Genomic DNA, 26,699 nt, shown 5'->3' with positions numbered 1-26,699 from the left:
TCCTGTCCAGGAATCGAATCCAGGATATCACCACGCTAGGCTGATGCTCTACTGCTGAGCTAACCATCCAGGGCCTTAATTTTCTTATTAATTTTAGTATGGCTTTTTGTACATTTTAAAATTTTCTACAAATAAAATTGTCATTTGTAAATAATGTTATGCTATTTCTTGCAAACTGTATGTTTTTTCTTCTCTATTGCAATAGCTATGACCTCCAATAAAATGTTAAATATATTATTGAGAGAAAACATCCTTCTTTTGCTCAATATATTATAGGGAATGTTTTCAGTTTTTTTACCATTAAGTATGATATTAGCTATAAGTATTCACAGATGCCCTTTATTGGATTGAGGAAATGCCCTTCTATTCTTTGGTTACTGAGATTCTTTTTTTCTTTATCTTTTTTAAATGCAAGTTTATGTCAAATTGTCTTAATTTTATTTTAGGATATATGTATAATTTTATAACAAAACCATTATTTTGGCATTAGTTGATTACAGTGATAGCAAGATACTCTGACATAGCAGCTCTAATAAAACAATTACATTTTGTATTTCCTGAACAGAAATTCAAGTTATCTCATATTCATTACATACAACTTACCTGTAATCATTGATGTTACAAATCTTGATTTATATACCATTTAGAAAGGAGTTGATACTAAGGGATTAGAATAAATATTGCAAAGACTACAGATTTCTTTTTTAGGAACTTCTATTTCTTTTTCCCCTACCCCCTCCTCAATTATTTTGCCTTAAAATAAACTACTTAAAGCTAGTGTGAATAGCAGCAATATCAAAGGAATATCACACTTAGTTTTTGTTAAAAAGCAATATCTGTGCAATGCACATTTTATACCATAGGCAAAAGGAATAATTATTCTAGTTTTAACTTTTGCATTAAACTTTCTTTAAAAAAATAATAAAAGCATTCCATTAAGTTCTTCTAGATGTTGTTATTGCTGTACATTTGGTGGTGGGTCACTTTTTGTGCTGTAGTTGCTTTGAAGGGATCTTCAAATAGATCTCCAATATTTCTTATAGTGTTCTTTTCTTTAGCTAAGAATTCACATAACTCTAATGCTTTATTAAGAATGTCTCCTTGTTGTCACATTGGTTTTCTAACCTATCTTCATATATATCCACAAGAAAGGCAGTTAGGTAGGAGGAAGCTATGACTTGGATATAAATCAAGTAATTGATTTAACAGATTGAGATATTTGGAAAGACCATAATCCTGCAAAATCTCTTTCTAATGGACCCATGCAATTTCATTATGTGGTACTAGTGTGATTATTTCCAGAATGTACTGGAATTCTCTCTCCATTATAGCATAATACTCGGAACCAGTGACATTAGAAATCATGAAGTATCTTTACCAAATTTATTTCTCATGTCCTCTTTAAGAAGTTGACCTACATACTGCAGCTCATTATCCCAAAATTTAAAATCCTGAATAAACCATGGTTCATGTTCCCAGGCATAATATTCCTTTGCATCCTTCTTAAGCATATTAGCAATAAACTCCAGCTCCTGAAATGGATTGCTTAGTCATCCTACTATTGCCTATGATGCCAAACTTGATATTTTGGGGTTGTTCTTCAATTATTGCAGTGTTATAGTTCAATTCCTCATGTAGATCTTTTCCAAGTGACTTTAAGAAAACTCTCTGAAAATGTTTTACTGTATAATTGGCTGCATATAACTCAGTAGCATCTTTGGCTAGTTTAAAATCTCGTTCACTTTTTTTTAAATCATGTAGCAGAACAGCCCAGAAATAATAATAAACAGCTCTAAATTCTTTACTATAAATGATCTGGACTACTGGTTTAGGGCCATCATGCTGCCGCGCTGGATCTGTATAAGCCCATTATGCTCTGTCCCTAAACCGGATATAGGTGTTGGGCGAGTCCAGTCTGTGGAACCTGTCCTGCACAAAGAACGTCATTACTTGGACTGCTGTCACTTCTTGCTGCTGCTGGTAGCTGTTCTTGATGATCAGACTTACTGCCCCTTGGTCGCTTTCTCCGCTCACTCAATGGAGTAGAGGGGTTGGCAGTGGAGGCTCCGCCCAGTCTCAATTTCTTTCTTTTTACATCCTTGAGATATTATATATATATATATATATATATATATATATATATATATATATATACATATACATATATATATCCTATTGTGACCATTTAAAAATTGATTTTGAGTGCCAAATAAAGCTTACCAGCAAAAGATAAATAAATACCACATGATCATGTATTATGTTTTTTTTAATTATTAACATTATTAGTTTTAATTTGTTAATATATATATTATTAAGTTTCTTCTTTTTTAAGTTTTGGTAAGATTTTTTCCCCTAATACTTTTATTCAATAAAACTAACTTGTCCATTCATGGAATTTGATATGTTATGATTTCATATTATTCAATTCAAAATGGATATAAAAATTTAAGTATTATATGTGTATATGAAAAATATTGCCTCACTTGACTTGTGATGGCACAGTGGATAAATCCAGGACCTGGAATACTGAAGTTGTTGTTTGAAACCCTGGACTTGCCTAGTTAAGGCACATATGGCAAGCAACTACTGCAATCTGATGCTTCTTGCTTCTCCTTCTATCTACTATCTAAAAAAATCAATTAAAAATATTGTCACAAAAGAGTGATGCAAATAAACATCAACAGGAAAAGTAGCTAAAATAAAGTATATATATATATATATAATATATATATATTATATATATATATTTGTATTTTTCTGAAGCTGGAAACGGGGAGAGACAGACAGACTCCCGCATGTGCCCAACCAGGATCCACCCGGCACGCCCACCAGGGGGCGATGATGCTCTGCCCCTCCGGGGCGTCGCTCTGTTGCAACCAGAGCCACTAGCGCCTGGGGCAGAGGCCAAGGAGCCATCCCCAGCGCCCGGGCTATCTTTGCTCCAATGGAGCCTCGCTGCGGGAGGGGAAGAGAGAGACAGAGAGGAAGGAGAGGGGGAGGGGTGGAGAAGCAGATGGGCGCTTCTCCTGTGTGCCCTGGCCAGGAATCGAACCTGGGACTTCTGCACGCCAGGCCGACGCTCTACCACTGAGCCAACCAGCCAGGGCCAAAGTATAAATTTTTTTATGATTTAAAGAGTGGAGAAACTATATTTAGGCTAGTATAGCAAAAAAATGTATGAGTCTCCCCTTAGCACCAAGAAAACTTCAGAATTTTATAATAATAAAAGTGGAGAACAAAATCATTATTATTTTTTAACACATCAGTGAATATATTAGGAGTATTACCTGTTATTGTAGTTTAAATTAAGTATTTCAAAGGAAATTTAAGAGTAAATTACATTAATAGCTAATATTTATCAACATTAACAAGTCCAAAGAAATGTCTTTAGAGAAACTTAAAACAGAAGTCAAGAAATTTATTCTAATTTTAATGTTAAATATTACCAAATAGTGAAATCTTGGAAAACCAAAAATTTGATACCCAAAACTCATCTTTAAAAAATAGATACTGCTTGACAAGAGGTAGCACAGTCAGCCTGGAATGCTGAGGTCACCTATTTGAAAACCTGGGCTTGCCCAGCCAAGGCACATACAAGAAGCAGCTTTTGTATGTTTTGATGCTTCCTGCTCCTCCACCACCACCTTTCTCTCTCTCTCTCTGCTCTCTCTAAATTCAATAAAAAAAATTAAAGTTGAATAAATAAATAATAGATATTATTAGATTTAAGTTTTAGTTGCAGTTTTGAAAAATAGATCATATCAATAACGATACTTCCAATTGTAGTATTTACCAAAAGTCTGTGTAAAGGCAGAGCACAAAAAATCTTTTTTTTTTCATCATGGAAAATTATAGTATCTAAAAATAGGGTTTGCCAGTAGGTTGAAACATGACATTATGTAGAACTTTGAAACAAACAATACCTTGTATTATTAACTATTATAAGTATGGTTCATAAGTATAGTCCATTTTGGATAATAAAATAAAATATTACTTTTATCAGGTTGTTTACAGTCCTTACTTTTGCTGAAACCATATTTTAGTGCCCCAATAACTTTAGACAGCTATCTTACTTGCAAAACTCTGGCTTTGATATAAGTGAAATAAAAATCTATTTTAATATCTGACTTACTTGATATAATTGAGCATAATAAAGTATAATAATGTAGAATGCATTAGTCTAGCACACTCTGGCATCCGCTTAATGGGATGTTGTGTTTTTGTTTTCTGTAGGTGCACCAAGTGACCAGAGTAGTGGCACCTCCTCTCCTCTTTGTGACAGTGGCTTACATCTCAACTATCATCCCAACAATACAGTAAGATGACCGAAGCATGATTCATATTAATAAGCATATTAACATATAAAAGCCCCCCCCCCAAATATGTATATTTATAGTTTGTAAAACCTGCTATTGAATCTGGTTTGAAATTCTTGGTTGCTTCAAAATTTAAGTATTATGACAAGCCAGGAAGGAAAAAATAAGGTCAGTTATGTTTTAATGTCACTTTTCTCCTCTGAGGTCGATAAACTATAGAGATTTTTTTTTAACTTCAAGAGGTCATATATAACATCTTAATCATTTTATAACATTTCATGTTTTTATAATTTTATGCTTTAAATGATTTGCATGATTTTTATCATCTTTCTACTAAAATTATTTTGCTAAAAGTAGCTATTTCATTTGCAATATTTTTAGAATTTTTTAGTTCTCTTCGTGTATACCAAGGAATTATTACACATTATATTAAAATGTAATAAATATAAAACTAAATATTTAATAAATTTAATAATAATTTAATAAATTTGATAAAATTAGTATGTGTATTTTTATATATATTTAATAAAATGTTATATATTTACATTTCCCACTTGTATTTTGGAATAAACAAGTTTTATTTGAATTTTATAAATATTTTTGAAACCATATATTTCACCCTTTAAAACATTGAATCATTCTAAATACAAAACAATTCTTTCTGATTATATACAAGACTAACAATTATCTGTGTGCTCAGAAAATGAAGCCTAGTAGAGTTAACTTTAAAAGGTCTCTATTTTTTTCTCTAAATATTGTGATATATAGGACATATAGTATCTTCTTCTGACTTGTATGGTTTATCTTCTATTTGAAATTATTGACCTAATTGTAGCATTTAACTTCAGAGTACTTTTTTTGAACATCATCAGGGCATGAATAGCCCTCATTATACCTATCTGCACAAGTATTGTTCTTTAGTTGAATGCCTTAGGTCCCCAAGTCTATGTATGTATATATGTATGTATGTATGTATGTATGTATGTGTATATGTATGTATGTATGTTTTTCCTGAAGGATCTTTGGTAAGATCAAGTGTTACTTCTACAAGTATAACCTAACCATATTTAAGCTAGCTTTTTATTTTTCTTGCCAGAGAAATAATTGTTACATAATAGGTAATATTAAAATGCTAATATTCAGAAGATGGCAAGACCTGAGTGACTTAAACATTGACTAATAGAAAAATAAGTTTATACATACTGTGCTCTCATCAGCTTCCTTCTCAATTCTCCATACTTACAATTTCAAATAAAATCTTTACCAACTGCTTTGCTGACCTCTTCCCTTACATTCTAGATCAGGGGTCCCCAAACTTTTTACTCAGGGGGCCAATTCACTGTTCCTCAAACCGTTGGAGGGCAGACTATAAAAAAAAACTATGAGCAAATCCCTATGCACACTGCATATATCTTATTTTAAAGTAAAAAAACAAAGTGGGAACAAATACAATATTTAAAATAAAGAACAAGTAAATTTAAATCAACAAACTGACCAGTATTTCAATAGGAACTATGGGCCTGCTTTTGGCTAATGAGTTGGTCAATGTCCGGTTCCATATTTGTCACTGCTAGCCGTAATAAGTGATATAACGCGCTTCCGGAGCCCTGCATGCATCCCGCGTCACCGGAAGTAGTACTGTAGGTGAGCGACTGACCACCAATGAAAGAGGTGCCCCTTCTGAAAGTGTGGTGGGGGGGCTGGATAAATGGCCTCAGGGGGCTGCATGTGGCCTGCGGGCCATAGTTTGGGGACCCCTGCTCTAGATGCTCTGAATATTTTTATATTCATCCAGTCCCCTTACTGGGGTGGTGTGAGTATCACCAGTGGTTGTGAATGCTGACTTCACCTAATTCATAGCGGACCTTCCTTGTAAGGAAACAGTGCCTGGTAATCAGGGCTCAGTGCTCCCTGCTCTAGTATGGCTGAAACCAGGGATTTTGTGATAGAGGTGTAAAGGCATGATCTTGGCAGGTGACATTGAGTCTCTTTTACAGGAACCCACATCTGTGACCAAGTTACTTCCTGCCTCAATTCCATTCTTCCCTTAGTCCTGAGAGTTTCTCCTGAGAACTTTCCCTTCACAAAATTCAAAAGAATCTCTATCTCAGCTCTGCTGGTAAAATAAGAAAGAAGAGCTAGTTTACATGAGTGTAGGAGAAAATTGTTTGGGAATATTCTTACCTCTAACTCTTGTCCATGTACCCTTAAACTCCTATATAATAATGAAAAGTTGAGAAGTCAGAGTGAAAGGACTATAGGTAAGAATCATTCCAATTTGTTTCTTACTCATTGCATTGACATAAAAAAAGGTCTGTGGAATTTTATGAATGGTGCCTCTGTGTGCTTGCTTGCTATGTGTTCTCTTTAAGAAAGATATAATTAAATCAAGAAAATAATCTGGTAATTCTATAACATAATTGTTCCAAATAAATTTAGCCGTATAAAATTTTTTAAAAGTTATCAGAAATTTTTCTTATTGGAGTTCTGTCTTTCTATTTTCTTTCTTCTCCTTTTTTTTAAACATAGACAGAGAGAGAGAGAGAGAAGGACAGATAGAGACAGACAAATAGGAAAAGAGAGAGATGAGAAGCATCAATTCTTTGTTGTGGCACCTTAGTTGTTCATCGATTGTTTTCTCATATGTGCCTTGATCGGGAGCTCTAGCAGAGCAATTGACCCATTGCTCAAGCTAGCGACCTTGGGCTCAAGCCAGTGACCATGGGGTCTTGTCTCTGATCCCATGCTCAAGCCAGTGACCCTGTGCTCAAGTTGGTGAGACTGCACACAAGCCGGTGACCTCGGGGTTTTGAACCTGAATCTTCTGCATTTCAGTCTATACTTTATCTAGTGTGCCACTGCGTGGTCAAGACTGTCTTTTTGTTTTCAAGAGGCACATTTTATTTCTACTTTTAGCACTGTGATTGAACATTACTTTGACACTGTCAAAGGTCTTTAAGTGTAAGGATACTACTAATCATTATTTTAGACCAAAAAAAATTAATACAAATAAAACATACTACAGGTTGCATGCAAGCTAGATGGGTTAAGGCAACTGAGGTTGGAAATACAATGTTAGGGGGACTCCCTAGTTCAGGGTGTCTCTTGGTCAGTATCTCATTATTGGGAAAGTGGACCCTACTCTAAAGCTAATTTCCTCAGATACTGCTGGATGCTTCTATTCTATTTCTCCCCAGCAAAGTGAGTCATAGATTTAGATCAAATAAGGCCTACAGTCCCCTCTGCAGAAGTTCTTCCAGCTGATGAGCCCTTGGTCTCAGGGAGGAAAACTGAGATAGTTCTCCCCTGGGACTCACTGTGCCCCTACCCAGAAAGTTGCTAAGCCCCTCACCTGGGCCACACAATAGGCTCACGGGGACCCACACTTTAAATATCTGTAATCCAAGCCTCTCACCCTTCCCTCTGTGGAACCTAGCCCATCAAGGCAAGATATCCAGGACCTGGGCTGGCTGACTGTGAAGCTCTACTCTATCCAGTGCTCACAAGCCACTGTTCTGGAACTGATCACAAAAAACGGACCTTACTTCAACTGGGCTTGTGTGATGAGCCCTCCTTTAGGACACACTGCCAGAAAGGATTTTAGGTCCTAACCTATGCTCTCTGCAGCTGGCCACTGGATGTGCCAGCCCTGGGCCTCTTTGGAGGGAACCTGTGCAGACCAAAGGGAGACACTGACTGTGACTGTCCCTCAGCAACCTTCTTGGAGCTATAAGCAATCCAGAATTTCTGGCTGGGACCAGGTGTACATGAAAATACCAACCTGCACACCTAGACTGACTTTTATCCACACTCGTTCTGGGGTAATGTTCGCAGAAAGCCTAAATTCCCTGAGCTCTGTTTCCTGCAGTCTTTGCTGGCTGCTTGTTAGGATTGGCCACTGAAAAAACTAGTTCCTGTGACAATTCAGAGATTAGGAGGTGATATGTGTGGCTCCCACTCCTCAGCCCCAGGTTTCAGTATGTCCAGACATTTTTTACAACCTTCATTAGGGTGTAGCCCCAGGAGTTCATTGGGTTTTGCCTCTGCAACCCCAAGTGTGGTCTGTCCACAATCCAGACAGTTTCTTCTGAGTCTTCCATGAGGCAGAAACACCAGCCATAGACTTGGGATCATGTGGGGTGAGGGATGTGGGAAGCTTCATCCTCAATAACAGAAAACTGAGTCAATGACATGCTCCCTGCTTCCTTGCTGACTTCTCAGAACAGAACAGACTTTGTAGGGTAGGGTAGTATAGATTTCCAAGGGTGGGGCAGTTGCTTTTCTCCAGGCTGATCCTGCAAAAAGGGGACTGCTCCACCCAAGAAAGATGGTGACTGCAGTATTGGAGAATGACTCAGCACAGGGGATCTAGATGCCATCCCCTGCAGTGTCTCTCCCTAGGCCACCAACTTCATATTCTCCTCATGCATCTCTCATCCTCTCAGCTTTCTTCACCAGAGCCCTGGGTAAGTAGCTGTGAACTAGGTTTTCTTCACTGGCCCTTTAAGATGGACCCTGCATCTCTGGGAACTCCTGTCTCTTTCTCACAGACAGAAACCTTGGCTCTTTCATCATCAAAATACTATGTGGGTGCTTCTTCTTGCCTCTGGGACTCTAGCCTAGGGTACTGGCCTGGGGCTCAAGATCCACACCTCTCAGGATGAACCTTCTCACAGTAAGAGTATCTCTGGACCCTCAGCCATGCCTACTCCTGGGAGCGGGGCAGCCCATTCTGAGTCTCTGCCCTTCCTACTCATCTGGTTGTGGCTTTTTCTGTGATCTTTGGTTATAGATTCCTCTTTACTTAGTCCAAAGTTGGTTTTTCAAGATGATTGTTCTTAAATTAAGTTGTAATCCAATTTGGTCCTGGGAGGTGGCAGATGGAACATCTGCTTACTCCATCACCATCTTGGAATCCAAGTTATTAATTTTAGTGTATAGAATCAATTGGTTTGCCAGGTAAGGTGGAGAAAAGCAATTTCCTTTATGTTTACCAGGAGACTTATATTTGTATAATCATTTAACCAGATTTTTGGAAACACTGTTTTGCAATTGTATATTTAAGGAATATTTTCTATGCAAGTCTTTAACAAAATCTGAATCAGCATTTTTCTATCTATGCAATTCTATTTTGGTGAGATGAATGATCTTGAGGTCATTTTATGACAATATACCTTATAGTGTGTTAAGTTTTGGAAAAAGTGTGTAATAAAATAAAGATTATATAAATGCTACTTCTCCATTTATCTTATTAATAACAGGAAGCAATATTTTTGGCATTGAAGAATAAATCTCTTAAAAAGTAGTTATAAGCCTTAAAATCATAAAAAAATATTTGTGTTTTTAGGTCATCTTATATACAATTAAAAATAACTTTAAGAGAAAGAATAGAAAACAAATTGATATTACATTTTCATAACTTAAAGACAATCTTCATAAAATATTAGGTATTCTACTAAATAGTAGATCTATAAAATAAAATATATTAACCTTGATTAGTTCAATAGCTGAATTAGGGCTTATTTATATATATTTTTAAATGTTTATTTATTTTTTTTTTTAGAGGCAGAAGGGTAGAGACAGAAAGAGAGCGGCAGAGAAGGGCAGGGGTGGTGCAAGAAGCATCAACTCCCATATGTGCCTTGACTGAGCAATCCCAGGGTTTTGAACTGGCAACTTCAGTGTTCAAGGCCGATGTTTTGACTACTGTGCCACCACAGGTCAACCTAGGGTTTATTTATACTTTTAATATGGAGGAAACATAAAAAAAGTGACATTTTACAACTTTGGTACCTAAATGAATCAAGTTGAGATGCTACATTAAAGTCACATGTATTTCCATGTATACCAATCTGTAAAGTCTATAAAATATAATTTGTGGAGCATCATACTCATCTATTGGTGATTATCATTGTCTTTAATATTTTATTGCCTATGTCTTTTATGTTCTTTTACATTCTCTACCCCATTTGTTTATAAACATATAAAGTAAAGGGAACTAATTTTGCTTAGCAAGGAAAATGAGGAACCATGTTTAAATAATTTTCCTAAACTTGCATAGCAATATTGTAAAATAATCAAGATGCAAATCTGAATTATTTTTATGACTTTACTTCTGGTTATAAATATTAAATTTTGTGCTTTGACAGATGTATTGGACCTCAAAACAGAAAGATGTCGGTCTGTGTGTTTTGACACTGTCATTTGCTGGCTGGATGACTTGGATAAATTTTAGACTGTAGAACCACTCAGGAGTGGGCCATCTCAGCATTGCACTACAATCCTGCAAGAGAGTTTGCACTGATGTATAAGGCAGTGTGGTGGGACCTGAGACACTCATAATATCTATGGTTAGTTCTAGCCTGAGCACAGAAACCTAATCTGTTTATTCTAGTGTGTCACAAATGGTTATTGTTTCTTCAAGTGCCTCTGCAAGAAAGGTGGAAAAACAATACTCTAATAAATCTTAAAAAGCTTTAGGTTTCTTTTTAGTAAAAGGAGTATTGTGATAGGCTTATCTTAGGAAATTGGCACAATAAGGCAAAAAGAGTTTACATAACTTACCTCTAGGTTAAAGTACTAATCCATTGGGAAATTGAAACTTTGAAACCTGTTGGTCTGATTCTGATTTGGAGCCCAAGTTCTCATCATCCTGTTGTACTGTCACCCAAATAGCCCCATGCTGGCCATCTACAACATCTGACATGAAGGTCAAGAATAAGATTAATATGAAACCTATGTTTCTACTTTTGCAATCACCAGATAAGCATTAAAAGCAACTGTCTTCTTTCAGAAGATAGGTATCTTACACTACAGTCTTCAGTAATTACCAGCAGGGGAACTCTCACGAGTGGTCTTAGCCAGTTCACCCTTCCAAATGTTCTACTGTTCTAAGGATTTCTACTGCTCACAAAAATTAGGAGATATTTCAAAATGAATATGAAGCGATATAAAAAAGAAGCATTTGATTTTTTTTATTAAACAAGAACATCAGAGAAACATACGACAAGTCAAAGGAAGTTGTTCAGTTATGCAAATGAGATGCAAAACCAACTTTTACTTGATTGGTGAAAATGCACTATACAAAGGCTGAAAGTACTGGAGTGTCAGTACATTCCCTGATCCCCTAATTTTTGTGAAAAGGAGGCTTATATTTACACAATTAATGACAATTAACATAATAATGCCAAGGAGCATTCAAACTTTAATGATATATCTTTTTTTTCCTTAAACAATTTAAAATAAATTAATATCTGAAAGAAAAAGTTAATAAACTAAGAATTTTAATATGACTAAAATAGAACCTCTTTCTGACATCATCATTCAGAAGTTAGAGAATACAGAAATCAGTACCAATAGTTCCTGAGTAAATTAAGCATTGGACATTTACAACTCATGCCAACTTAAATACCAATATAATTCCATGATCTAGTACCATGAAAAAATTTTAACAGTGAAGCTCATATAATGATAGAAGCATAAATCAACATCAATCAAAATGTTCAAATTTTATTCAAATTTGTCTCTTCTATACATAATAAAAAATTCAAACTTATAATAAAACATAAAGTACATATATTTTTAAATCAGCAATATTTGATTTAATATGACATTAAAACAATACAAGAAAATACAAACATTCTATAAACATGAAGTTAAAACAATGGACAAATATTTCTTTGCAATGTTTTTAAAAGTTGTTTTATAAGAAAATTCAGTATACTCAGAAATATTTGCAAGTAACTAATAAATCACAAATATTTATAAGTGTTTTGTGCTTACAAGATGCTGGCTAGTTGAATTAAGTACACTTATGTATTCATTGCAATTACAGTTTGTCTCATCTTTCCCATTTGTGGATGATTTTAGTTCTGTCACACATTTGTTTTTTTCTTCTGTCTCCACTTGATTTTTTTTTCATGTTTTTCTTCCATTCTTAATCTGAAATGCAGCACTCTTTAATTTTCTTATAGAATTTCAATAATGAAGAAGTTAACAAATACAATTTTATTGTCAATGAACATGGATTACTTCTTGTGGTAATCTATAAATATCTTTTCATTATTTAGAAGGAAATATATCCCCCAAATAAAAATAACTTGTGACATAGAACTTGAAAACACAGGAAGTAAAAAAATACTGAATGTTGGTATTCTTTTCAGGACACATTATCATGTTCTTCGTGGCCAACATCTCCAGGCTTGAGATGGGAAAAACGATGGTGTGACCATAGACTGATCCCTCTACTTCATTCTCGTTTCTCTCAATATGTGCCTGGGACAGATTTGAGTCGGTGAGTTTATGTTACTAAGTTCTTCTGATTTACTGTTCATTGAAAAAGAGGCCTTTTGTCAAACTCTTATTTAACATAGTATGCCTTACAATTTTTACATTCAGTATATTTCCAATAGTACAAAAAAAAAAAACTAGAAAAGAAGTAGAACATTCATGAATCTGGTTTAAAAAATATTACATAAAACTCTGACTTTAATACTAATTTTGTAATTGATTCAGTGTCTTTAATAGAAATAGTTTTATTGAATTTTGTGTTCCTTTTTGTGTTTTTTAATGATTCTTTTTCTAAAAGAAATTGTATATTCTATTCAATAAGAAAAAGTTATTTTTATGTAGTTTATAATATTCTCATATTATTATCTTGTGAATTAAGTATACAAACACTAATGATGTCTTCTTTTTCATTCTTGAAATTTGTTTTTTCTCTTTTATCTTAGCCAGTTTTGCTAAGAAGTTATAAATTTTCTTAATTTATTGTTTTTCAAAGGACTAATTTGAGACTTTGTTGAAGTTTTTTGTTATGGGTAATAATAGTAAATCATGAGATTCTGCTTCTTTCTTGAATGTTTCCATTCCTTCAGTTGTTTGGCTTGAATTTTTGTTCTTACAGCTTCTTGAAATATAAGTTCTAGGGGTTCAGAAATTTTTCTGTAAAAAATAGTATAGTAAATACTTCAGTCTTTGAGGACACTAATGTCTCTGTCACAACAATTCAACTATATCCTTTTATAATAAAAATTTCCATACACTGCATATAAAGAAATGAACATAGTTCTCTTTCAATAAAACTTTATAAGAATAGATGACAGGCTAGCCCACAGGCCATAGTTTTGCCCAAACCTCATTTGATTATTAATTTTTCAGACTTTTTCCCTAAAATATATATTCAGAAGTAGACATTTTCATCAAAGTTCACTTTATTATACCCACAAGTTTTAGGATTACATCATGATTTATTTATAGTGTTTTTGAATATAACATTTTTTATATTTTTCTGAATTGTTCTAATTTCTACAGTATGCATACATATCTTCTGACACTACTGATATTTACAATTTACCACTTTGAATAAAGTATAGAAATATTAATTCTATTTAAGTCCATTTATTCTCCCCAATTTGTAAGTTTAATTTTCTTAATTTCCTATATATACACCAAGCACTATTATCAAATGACATTTTTTTGTGTGCTAGTTATCAAAAGAATTTTAAGAACTCATGGAAAAAAGGGATACTCTATTTTACAGGTTGAAGCAAAAGTAGGTTTACATTGTAATTATGTGTATTTACTCTTGTACTATCATTTATTAATTATTATATTATTTAACATATGAACAACTATAAACCTATTTTTGACCCACCCTGTACTTAACCCAATGTTTACCTACTCATTTTTTTTCTTTCTGAAATTCCAGGCCTTCACTTAACATTTTCTTTCTGTTTAATTTTTGTTTATCCATTCCTTAAAGGTGAATTTGTTAGTATCAAATTACTTTAGTTTTTATTTGTCTGAGAATATCTTATTTCACCTTCATTTCTAACAATAGTTTCCACGGCTATAAAATTTGTAGCTGACAATTCTTTTCTTTCAGTACTTTAAAATACCATGCCACTGTCTTTTGACCTCTATTGTCATTCAAATTGGTATTACCCTATAAGTACTATGCTATTGCTTGCTGGCTGCATGCTGCATTCAGGTTATTTTCTTCTTCTTCTTCATTAGTTTTCAGAAGCTCAAATATGGTGTGTCTTGCTATGGGTTTCTTTGAATTTATTTTATCTGGGCCTTACCTACTTAAATCTATATATTTATGATTTTCACTAAATTATAGAAATATTTGGTCATTATTTTTTAAATACTTTTTCAGTCCTTCTTTTTCTTCTCCTGTTACTTTGTTGATACAAATGTTATCTCTTTAATTATTGTTCCACAGATCTTGGGAATCTTTGCTTCCTTTCTTCCTTCCTTTTTCTCTTTCTTTCATTCTTTCTTTTTTCTTTTTTCTTTCTTTTTATCTTTCTTTCTTTTCTTTCTCTCTCTTTCTTTCATTCCTTCCTTTTTCTTCTCATTTTTTCTTTCATTTTTCTCTTTCTTTTTTTATATTCTTTTTTTTGTTGTACAAACTGAATCAATTCCATTCATCTATATTAAAGTTCACTGATTTTATCCTCTATCATATTTACTCTGTTATTGAATGTATTCAGTATGCTTTCATTTGTTGTTGGTATATTTTCTGTTCTGTTATTGTCCATTCATACACTTTATAATCTGTATTATTTTTCCTGAAATTTTTATTTTTTCATTAATTTCAGGAGAACTTGCAATTACTTGTTGAAACATTTTTATTATGGCTGCTTTAAAATATAAATTTTAAAGCAGCCATAATAAATATAAATATAAATATAAATAATTTATATAAATATAAAATATAAATGGCTGTCAAATAATTTAAATATCTCATTTATCTCTGTATTGGTGTTCTTTGATTGTTCTTATTCTTATTCATATTGTTATTTTCCTGACTTTGTTAAAACAACTGATTAGAAAAAAATTATCTGGACTTCTTTTGGTTATTAAATTTATGAGACTGTGGATTCTATTTAATCTTCTTTTTTAAGCAGACCATCCATTTGTTGAGGTGTGGTGTGAGCGCTGGATGGGTATATATGCTGATACCATCCCTACAAAAGTATAATACCTACAGACACTCTCTACTTGCAAATGGTTGAGGTGTAAATCCAGCATGCCCCTTAACCCTGCTGACAATATTCTGATAGAAGTCAGGCATCAACTTGATCACCTCATTATCTTTGACCAGAATGTCAGTTCCATTCCTCCCTTGGCACTCCTGCCACTGGGAGAGTGAACAGGGAAGACTAATACTCATTATTTTATTTCTACTGGATGATGGAAAAAGAGAAGTTCAGCTCACCACAGAACTGTGCTGAGAGGAAAAGAATGGAGGAAATGCTGAAAGAAATCAGCCTCTCCACCCATCATTTGGTTTCATCCTGGTGATGACAGATGAGAGTGGAGGCTCGTCTCCCTGCTGGGTCATGGTAGTCAGCATAGGAAGGGAGGCAGAGAACTGACTGCCTACATTTCATACTACTTTTCTCAGTCTAATTGCTGCAGGGTGAGAGTCTAATTGCTGCAGTGGTTTCAACTTCCCACTAGAAACCACTGACACTATCCTGGTACTGTATTGGATGCTGCTGGTTTCTTTCAAGTGGGGGGTGGAATATCAGCTCTCTTCTTGTCCCCCTGAACACCCCCAGATGGGGAATCAGAGAATGGGTAGAAGACCAGATTTCTTTTCACCTATGCTGAAACCTTGGGGGAAAGGAGAAAGTGTCTCTAGTGATATTTGCCTAGATTAGGACAGAATATCAAAAAGATCTTATTATTGTAGAGTACTTATTTCCCAGTCTTTTGACCAGAGAAAATAGACTTTCCCTGGAACATTGTTTTGTCTTGCTATTGGTGATTCTGTGTTAGAAGCTTTTGGAGCATGCATCTAAGGCATATGAGAGGCAATAAGAAAACCCAGGGGACTTACCTCCTCATATTTTCAAGTCCTGAAGTCCCTAGGAAATTAGCTTTATCATTGTACCTTTTGGAGACCACTTATTCTTGCTGTTGGGGTCTGTACAAGATTCTTTAGTTGTTAGGTAACACCGGGAAGAAATGGGGATACTTTTTCGTGGCAAGAATTGAAAGTTCACAAGTATTCATGTTTTTTAAAAAATTTACTTACAAATATTTTCTAAATTTTTTACTTATTTCACCTATGGAATACTTAAAAATGTAATGTAAATTTTTAAGTTACTTTACAATTTCTTAATTATCTTTTTTTGTAATTGCTTATTAGTGTAATTTTATGCTCAATGATTTCAATCCTTTAATATTTATTAAGGCTTGATTTTACAATATATAAATAATTTTGACAAATGTTTCACATGTATTTTCAGATAATGTGTATTGTTATTTTTTTTTAGTGCAGAATTCTACATATTTCAAGAGGTCACATTTATTCATTAAGTTTTCTGATCCTCTATATCATTGATGATGTTTTTGTCTGTTTAATGTATTAGATCTTAAGAGAGGTTTATTCAAGTCTTCCACTGATAGTGGCTTTATGTATTTTTAGTTTTAGTTTTGTCAATATATGCTATATATAATTAATTTACATTTGGATACTAGCAGATTTGGGATTTTAAAACTTCTTAATGAACCTTTTATAAAATGTTTTGTATCTCCGAAAATGTTTTTGTTTTGAAGTCTACTTTATCAATAAGATAATTACATCAGCTATCTGTTGGTTAATATTTATATTGTATATATTTTTTATTTATGTTACAGCTCTTCTAAATATTAATATATAATATGTCTCTTCTATGTTTGTTTTTTGTTTATTTGGTTGGTTAGTTAGTTTTAATCCAAAGTAATAATCTTAGTCATGTAATAGGATTATTTAGTCTAGTCACTTTTAACATAATTACTGACATATTTGGGAGAATATCTACTTTTTAATATTTGTTTTTTTATTTAACTCTCTAGATTTTTTTATCATTAAATATTTTATCTTGAGTTAATTGTAGATTTTACATACTGTTTTAAGAAATAATACAGAGAGCCTGACCAAGCAGTGGCGCAGTGGATAGAGTGTCGAACTGGGATGCGGAGAACCCAGGCTTAAAACTCTGAAGTCGCCAGCTTGAGCATGGGCTCATCTGATTTGATCAAGGCTCACCAGATTGAGCCCAAGGTCCCTGGCTTGAGCAAGGGGTCACTCAGTCTGCTTTAGCCCCCCTGGTCAAGGCACATGTGAGAAAGCAGTCAATGAAAACTAAGGTACCACAATGAAAAACTAATGCTTCTCATCTCTCTCCCTTCCTGTCTGTCTGTTCCTATCTGTCCTTCTCTCTGTCTCTGTCACAAAAAAAATAAAAGAAATAATACAGAGAGATTTTTTTATCCTTTATCTATTTTCCCAAATGGTGGTGACATCACTTTTTTTTTTTTTTTTTTTTTTTTACAGAGACAGAGAAAGAGTCAAAGAGAGGGATAGATAGGGACAGACAGACAGGAACAGAGAGACATGAGAAGCATCAATCATCAGGGGTTTTTTTTTGTAGCATTTTCGTTGTTCATTGATTGCTTTCTTATATGTGCCTTGATCATGGGGCTACAGCAGACCGAGTAACCCCTTGCTCAAGCCAACGACCTTGGGTCCAAGCTGGTGAGCTTTGCTCAAACCAGATGAGCTCACGCTCAAGCTGGTGACCTCGGGGTCTCAAACCTGGGTCCTTCACATCCCAGTCTGATGCTCTATCCACTGCACCACTGCCTGGTCAGGAGGTGGTGACATCTTGCAGAATTCTAGTACATTACTACATTTAAGAAATTGGCATTGATAAAATCTACCACTCATTCAGTATTCATGTGTTTAGTTTCATGTAATTATGTTTAGTTCTATAGAAATTTATAACATGTGCATATTCTTATATTCACCAAAACAGAAATGGTGTAGAAAAGTTTTTATACTGCCTGAGTCCTCTTATTGCCTTTCCATAACCATGGTAGCATCTCTCCATACCCACCATGTCCTAACTCTGACAACTAATAATTGTTCTCCATATATATTTTGTCATTTTAAGGACATTATATTAATTGAATCTTACATTATATGATCTTATTGAATTAAATATTCTTATTTAACATAATCCCCTGACTATATTTCTAATTACTTACATGCTCAATTGTTAATTTTCTGAGTATTCCATGGTACGTATATTTTTAAAAATTCAGTCATTGAAAGATAATCTAATGGTTTCCAATTTTTGACAATTATAAATAAATATTCTGCAAATGTGTATAGATTTTTGGTAACATACATTTTTATTTCCTTGGGTATATTCTCAAGAGTTCAATTACAATGTTGTATGATAACAACATGTTTAGATTTTTAAGAACCAGCCAAATTCTTTTCTAGAGTGGCTGTACTATTTTATATTTCCACTACCAGAGTATGAGTGACCCACTTTCTCTACATCCTTGTCAGCATTGTTGTTCTTACTACTTTTATTTTACCATTCTCATAGGTATGAACTGATATGTCATTGTAACCTAAATTTGCATATTGTAATGAGGTTGAACATACTTTCAAGTGCTTATTTATCACATGACATTTTCTTTGGTGGGACATCTGTTTTTATCTTTTCACTATTTTGTAATTGGTTATTTTTTTGAGCATATATATATATTCAAAATAAAAGTTTTTTTCTGACAATACACATTAGTTTTTATATTTTACCTTTTGATCATTTTCTCACTTTTTGGCAATAGTAAACAGTTTTATTCTTTAATATTTCTTTTATTATATTATTATGCATACATGTTTTAGTATTATTTTAGTTATTACCTAAAAATTACACTATATGTCTCAATTTATTTGGGATTCAATAGCAAAATACTACAGAATGGATAGCTTATAAACAGCAGAAATTTATGTTTTACAGTCTTGAATGCTGGAAGCCCAAGGCCAAGACACCAACATAGTTCTGTTCTCTAATGAAGGCTGCCTTCCAATTAAGAGCTGGTGCCTTCTCTTTGTACTCTTACTTGGTAAAGGGAGCTAGCAATCTCTCTGGAACCTCTTTGATAGGGTACTAATCTCATTCATGAGGAATTCAGTATTATGGTTAAAGCATTTACCAAAGATCTTACCTATTAATACCACATATTAAGCATTAAGCTTTTCATGAATGAATTAGGAGTGGAGAGGACACCCAAATTCAGATTATAGCACTATATGTACATGAGTTATTAGAATTTAATACAATTTATTATTTTTTTTCATAAAATGCAAGAAACCTAGAACAGTTTAAATAAATTTTGTATTCATTTTCTGTCTTTAGCTATATTTTTGAAATAATTATATGTGTAATTTAAAGTGCTCAAGATCATAGTTATATTATTATTTTACATAGCTATTTATTCAAATATATATCCTACATTTTTCTGTTTCTTCTTATTACTTTTTTCATTTTTCTTCTGCCTTAAGTACTTAATATTTCTGTTAATGCTAATTTGTGTATATTTGTTTTGTTTTTACTTAAAAAAATTTATACAGATTCATCATGTAGAAGTGTTTAGCTAAAACAATATAAGTAAAAAAGTAAATAATTTAGGTGAGTCCAAATAACTGCTTATGTTTTTATTTTTATGACAGCTCAACACATCAAGAGCTTTTAACAAATGAGTTAATTGCATTCAATAAATACTATAGTAACAAGCAATTATGAACCTAGCACTATTCACAGAGTAATGGCAGCATAAGAGATACCACTGATCTCTCACCTGGAAATTTCAACAGATTGAACAGCTATAAGTCAGCAAAGGAACCCCAGCTGGGTTGTCACAGGCTTGCCTGAAAGATCTGCTCTGTGGGAAGGGAAGAGGTTGGGGGCAAAAGATAAGAACCCCTCACAGTGGAGCTCCAGAGAGGGAAGAAGCCTGGTTTGTCTTTGTTCTCTTCTCCTGGGGCTCCAGAGAGAAGTAAAATTGGGACGGTAAAGGTCTTCTTCTGTGAGGAAGAGGACAGAGATTGACAGCACACTTAGAGAACTGCTAAACCAAAGCAGCAGCTGAGTCCAGGTATAAGGCAGAAGACAAAATTCTAAGAAACTGCCAGTGCTCCAGTGATCTGCTCAAAGCCTGCACTTGGGACAGACAGGTTTACCCTTAGACCCAGCCAGCATGAAGGCATCACTCCACCCATAAAAGGGCCAACAGCATTCAAGACACAAAACAGGAGTCCTGAGGAGCATAAAAATAACCCTCAAGAAACATTCTTAGATCAAGGAGCTCAAGTAGCCTGAAGGTTAATATCACTGATCCCATCTTCCTCATAAAAATGCCACAACAACTGTGGGAGTCAGAACAGAGCTACCTAATAGACAACAGGGACAAAGAAATATGACTCAGATAAATCAACAAAAGAACTCAGAAAAATAATTAAAATAAATGCAAGTAACAAAACTACCAGATACAGAGTTTAAAACAATGGTTATTAGGCCTGATCTATGGTGGCACAGAGGTTAAAGTGTTGATCAGAAACACTGAGGTTACCAGTTTGAATCCTTGAGCTTGCCTAGTCAAGGCCCATACAGGAAACAACTACTATAAGTAGATACTTCCTGCTTCTCCCCACTCTTTTTCACTTTACTTCTTTCTCTCCCTTCTCTCCAAAAATCAATAAATAAAAAAATCTAAAATAATGGTTATTAAGATATTCAATGATTTTAGAGTAAGAATGAATGATAAGAGAATATATATTCTTTTCAAGTGGTCAAGATACATTTTCTAGGATAAACCACGTTTGGACACTGTAAAGCCAGTAGCCAGGGCTGGCATCACAGCAGCCCGGCCCATGCAGGTTCGCATTGGATTCGGACAGTCGGTAAAGAAACAATGGAGCCAAAAACTGATGGACCATTATCTTTAATCCTAGCTTGCACCCGGCGGGCAAGTAAAAACACACACTGGGCTCCAACACCCACTCACATTCAGTGCTCACAAAGCTACTGACTTATCCGAGTTTCCTAGAATCAAAGGTTCCTAGCTCACCAGACTTATTCACCTCTGTTCCCCATCTCCTTCCTTCTCCCTGCACAAACTCTGCACAAACTGCCTTCTCACTCAACACTCTGCCATCTTGGCTGCTTCTCCTGGCCTACTCCACATGGCCTCTTTCTGCTCTTCTCTCTGCTCTCTCCTCTAATATTAATCTCAGGAACCAGGAGAGCAAGCTCCCGCTCTGCCCCCATTTTATACTGTAGAAATCAAAACCTTTAATCCAATATATGAAATAGGGAAGTCTCTAATACAAAGTCATCTATCTGGGGCATGATGGGATTGTACCACCCCACATCAAAAAGGGTGGGAAAGGCTTAATCCCAAAACCAAGCCCCAGGCTACAAGGATTCTGCCTGCCCACAGCCCACCCCAATACACATTAATATCACCTGGGCGACGGCCTCCACGTGGGCAGCGCCAACCCCAACAAAGTGAGCATAATACATTTTATCTACCCAACAGACACAAAACAAGTTTCAGTAAATTTAAGAAGACTGAAATTATATGAAGCGTCCTTTTTGGCTGCAATGGCATGAAACTAGAAATCAACTACAGTGAAAAATGGAAAAACATTCAAACACTTGGAGGCTAATAGCATGTTATTAAATAAAAATTTGATTAACAAAGAGATCAAGGAAGAAATAAAAAAACTTACTTGAAACAAATAAAAATGAACATAAAACAACCATAATCTATTAAACACAGTGAAAGCTGTCCTGAGAACAAAGTTCATAGCATTACAGGAATACCTTAAGAAGCAAGGAAAGCCTTAAATAAACAATATAACTGTGCACCTAAAATAACTAAGAATAAAACAACATATAAAGCTCAGAGGAAGTAGAAGGAAGGAAATAATAAAGATCAGAGCAGATATAAATGACATAAAGCCTTAAAAAGTACACAAAAAATCAATTAAACTAAGAGTTAGTTCTTTGAAAAGGTAAACAAGAATGATGAACCTTTAGCCAGATGTAAAACTAGTAGCCACGGCCACCATCACAGTTGCCTGGTTGGTGCAGGTTAGCATTTGATTCGGACAGATGGTAATGAAACAATGGAGCCATGAACTGGTGGGCCATTAGCTTTAATCCTAGCTCACACCCAGCGGTGAGAAATACACACAGCAGTAAACACTTCCCTTTCCATTCAGGGCTCCCAAAGCCACTGACTCATCCAAGTATTCCTAGAATCAAAGGCCCCCACCAGCCTTATTCACCTCTGTTCCCCATCTCCTACTCTCTGCACAAACTCTGCACAAACTGGCTTCTCCTTCAGCACTCTGCCATCTTGGCTGCCTCTCCTCTGCAATGTTGATGGCAGAATTTGAGCAAGAGAGAGCGCCCGGTCTGCTTCATTTTATAGAGTAGAAATTAAAGCCTTTAAGCCAATTTACAAATTAGAAAGCCTCTGATACAAAGCCACATATCTGAGGCATAAATGGGATTCCTCATTAGAGTGCACCACCCCACATCATGCAACAGTTAAGAGTGTGGGGAAAAGCTTAGTTTTGAAAAGATCTTAGTATTAAAAGGGTGGGAAAGGCTTAGTCTTAAAACCAAGCCATAGGCTATAAGGACTTTGACAGCCTGTTTCCCACACCCAGTGCAAACTACAAGCAAGCAAACATATATATCATATTTACAAACTTATTTGACTAACACCAGACTATTCAATAAAAAAGAGAGAGGACCCAAATAAATAAAAATAAAAATGAAAGAAGAGAAGTAACAACTGATATAAGAGAAATATAAAAGATCTTAAGAAAAATCTAGGAAGAACTATATACTAAAAAATTTAGACAACCTGGGCAAGAGGAATAAATTCCTAGAAACATACAATCTTTCAAAAGTCAATCTGGAAAAATCAGAAAACTAAAACAGAATGATTAAAACAAAGAAAATGGAAACAATTATCAAAAAACTCACCACAAACAGAAGTAATAAACTGGAGAGCATTATAGGTGAATTTTATCAAATATTCAAAAAAGTACTACCACCTACTCTTATCAAGCTATTTCAAAAAAATCAAAAGAGGGAAGACTTCCAAACTAATTTTCCAAGTCAAGCATTATTCTAATACCAAAACTAAGTAAAGATATTACAAAGAAAAAGTATAGACCAATATCCATGATGACCATAGATGCTAAAATTTTCAACAAAATATTAGTAAACCAGATCCAGTAATATATTAGAAAGATCATATATTGTGATCAAGTAGGATTTATTCTGGGAAGGCAAGGCTACGTAGAACAATATTTGCATAACAATAAACTTGATTCATCACATAAACAAAATAAAGAATAAAAATCGTATAACCATATCAATAGGTGCAGAAAAAGCATTTGATAAAATCCAGCACCCATTTATGATCAAACTCTCAGCAAAGTGGAACAGGGGCAACATGTCTCAACACAGTAAAGGCCATATATGACAAACCCACAGCCAACCTCATACTTAATAGCAAAATTAAAAACACTCTTCTTAAAATAAGGAACAAGAATGGGATGTCTACTTTCACCACTCTTATTCAACATAGTACTGGAAGTTCTTGCCACAGCAATCAAACAGAAAAGAAGTAAAAGGCATCCAACTCAGGAAAAAAAAGTAAAACTGTCATTATTTGCATATGACATGATTCTGTACAAAAATAATTTTCAAGTCTCAACCAAAAGTCTACAAGACCTGGTAAATGAGTTCAGTAAGGTGATAGGATATAAAAGTAATGTTCAGAAATTAGTGACATTTTTATGCAACAATAATAAACTGTCAGAAAGAGAAATTAAGAAAACAACCCCATTCACTATTGCACCAACAACAAAAAATCAAGTACTTTGGAATAAATTTAACCAAGGAGATAAAATACTTGTACTGAGAAAATTGTAAGATGTTGAAAAAAGAAATAAAGGAAGATAAAAACAAGTGGAAGCATATACTGTGTTCATGGATAGGAAGAATTGACATCATTAAAAAGTCCATACTACCAAAAGCAATCTATAGATTCAATGCAATTGCTATTAAAATACCAATGGCATACTTCACAGATCTAGAAAAAATATTCCAAAAATTGGTACAGAACTTAAGAAGAACCCAAAAAGTCTCAGCAATCTTGAAAATAAAGAATAAAGTGGGCCTGACCAGGTGGTGGCGCAGTGGATAGAGCATCAGACTGGGATGCTGAGGACCCGGATTCGAGACCCCGAGGTCGCCAGCTTGAGCGCGGGCTCATCTGATTTGAGCAAAAGATCACCAGCTTGGACCCAAGGTTGCTGGCTCGAGCAAAGGGTTACTCAGTCTGCTGAAGGTCGGCAGTCAAGGCACATATGAGGAAGCAATCAATGAACAACTAAGGTGTTGCAATGTGCAATGAAAAACTAGTGATTGATGCTTCTCATCTCTCCGTTCCTGTCTATCCCTGTCTATCCCTCTCTCTGACTCTCTCTCTGTTTCTGTAAAAAAAAAAAAAAGAATAAAGTGGAAGGTATCACACTTTTTGATATCAAGCTATACTACAAGGGCATTGTAATCAAAATAGCATGGTACTGGCCTAAGAACAGGCATACAGATCAATGGAACAGAATAGAGAATGGAGAAGTAAACTCGTGCTTTTATGATCAATTAATATTTGACAAATGTGGCAAGTGTATACAATGGAGTGAAGACAGTCTCTTTAATAAATGGTGTTGGGAAAATTGAACAGGTACATGCAAAAAATGAAACTAGACCACCAACTTACACCATTCACAAAAACAAACTCGCCCTGGCCGGTTGGCTCAGCGGTAGAGCGTTGGCCTAGCGTGCGGAGGACCCGGGTTCGATTCCCGGCCAGGGCACACAGGAGAAGCGCCCATTTGCTTCTCCACCCCTCCGCCACGCTTTCCTCTCTGTCTCTCTCTTCCCCTCCTGCAGCCAAGGCTCCATTGGAGCAAAGATGGCCCGGGCGCTGGGCATGGCTCTGTGGCCTCTGCCTCAGGCGCTAGAGTGGCTCTGGTCGCAACATGGCGACGCCCAGGATGGGCAAAGCATTGCCCCCTGGTGGGCAGAGCGTCACCCCTGGTGGGCATGCCGGGTGGATCCCGGTCGGGCGCATGTGGGAGTCTGTCTGACTGTCTCTCCCTGTTTCCAGCTTCAGAAAAATGAAAAAAACAAACAAAAAAAAAACAAAAACAAACTCAAAATAGACAAAAAACAAATAAAAGTCACAAAACCATAAAAATCTTGGAAGTAAATATAGGTAGTAGACTCTCAGACATCTCTTGAGCAATACTTTCACCAGTATATCTCTGCAGGAAAGTGAAATAAAGAACAAAATAAACTAATGGGAATATTTAAGGCCAGTAGCCTCAGCCACAAACACAGTTGGCTGGCCAATGCAGGTTCGCATTTGATTCAGACAGACGGCAATGAAACAACGGATCCAAGAACTGGTGGGCCATTAGCTTTAATTCTAGCTTGCACCTGGTGGACAAGAAATACACACAGTGGGAAAACACTTCCCTTTCCATTCTGGGCTCCCAAAGCCACTGACTTATTCAAGTTTCCTAGAATCAAAGGTTTCTAGCTAACCAGCCTTATTCACCTCTGTACCCCATCTCCTTCTCTCTGCACAAGTGCACAAACTGGCTTCTCCTTCAGCACTCCGCCATCTTGGCTGCTTCTCTTCTCCTCCATGTGCCTTCCTCTGCTCTCTCCCACAATATAAGCTTCTCTGGCCCATTTTATAATGTGGAAATCAAAACCTTTAATCCAATATACAAACAAGGAAGTCTCGGATACAAAGTATGCAACAGTGAAGGGTGTGGGGGAAAGCTTAGCCTTAAAACTAAACCTTAGGCCAGGTGTCGGAACCTATGGCTCGCGAGCCAGATGTGGCTCTTTTGATGGCTACATCTGGCTTGTAGACAAATCTTTAATGAAAAAATAATAACATTAAAAATATTAAACATTTTCATGTATTACAATCCATTTCCTACCTCTCATGTTCATGGTTGTGGGTGGCTGGAGCCAATCACAGCTGTCCTCCAGGACAACTCCAAATTTTTATTGGATAATGCATAATGTACATGGGTCGTTGTATGGCTCTCATGGAATTACATTTTAAAATATGTGGCGTTCATGGCTCTCTCAGTCAAAAAGGTTGCTGTTCCCTGCTTTAGCCTATAATGACCCTGCCTGCTTACAGCCTGTCCCCCACACCCAATGCAAACTATAAGTGAGCAAACATATATATCATATTTACAAACTTATTTGACCAACAGCATATATCTAAATAAAAAGCTTTTGCATAGCAAAAGAAACTCCATTAACAAAATAAAAATACAACTCACTCAATGGAAGAACATATTCACCAATAAGTCTGATCAGTTAATAACCAAAGTTTATAAAGACCTTCTAAAACACCAGAAAGGTAAACAATCCAATTTAAAATGGGCAAAGGACCTGAATAGACACT

The 26,699-nt window shown here is 35.2% G+C and overlaps 1 protein-coding gene and 1 pseudogene across 4 annotated transcripts in view; one reads left to right on the top strand and one right to left on the bottom strand.

Moving 5' to 3' along the window:
- Positions 1-26,699, top strand: part of SNTG1 (syntrophin gamma 1) — a 587,020-nt gene that overhangs the window by 382,757 nt on the left and 177,564 nt on the right. For all 4 annotated transcript variants that reach the window (XM_066379071.1, XM_066379069.1, XM_066379070.1 and 1 more), the window contains 2 exons: positions 4,234-4,316; positions 12,479-12,609. In XM_066379071.1, coding sequence (XP_066235168.1) covers positions 4,234-4,316; positions 12,479-12,609 — 214 coding nt within the window. The remainder of the gene's footprint in view (positions 1-4,233; positions 4,317-12,478; positions 12,610-26,699) is intronic.
- Positions 956-4,197, bottom strand: LOC136397488 (protein farnesyltransferase/geranylgeranyltransferase type-1 subunit alpha pseudogene; annotated as a pseudogene).

Source organism: Saccopteryx leptura, chromosome 3 (assembly GCF_036850995.1).
Source record: "Saccopteryx leptura isolate mSacLep1 chromosome 3, mSacLep1_pri_phased_curated, whole genome shotgun sequence".
NCBI classification, from domain to species: Eukaryota; Metazoa; Chordata; class Mammalia; order Chiroptera; family Emballonuridae; genus Saccopteryx; species Saccopteryx leptura.
The sequence above is the reverse complement of the archived record's forward strand: the minus strand, read 5'-3'. Positions and strand labels throughout refer to the sequence as shown.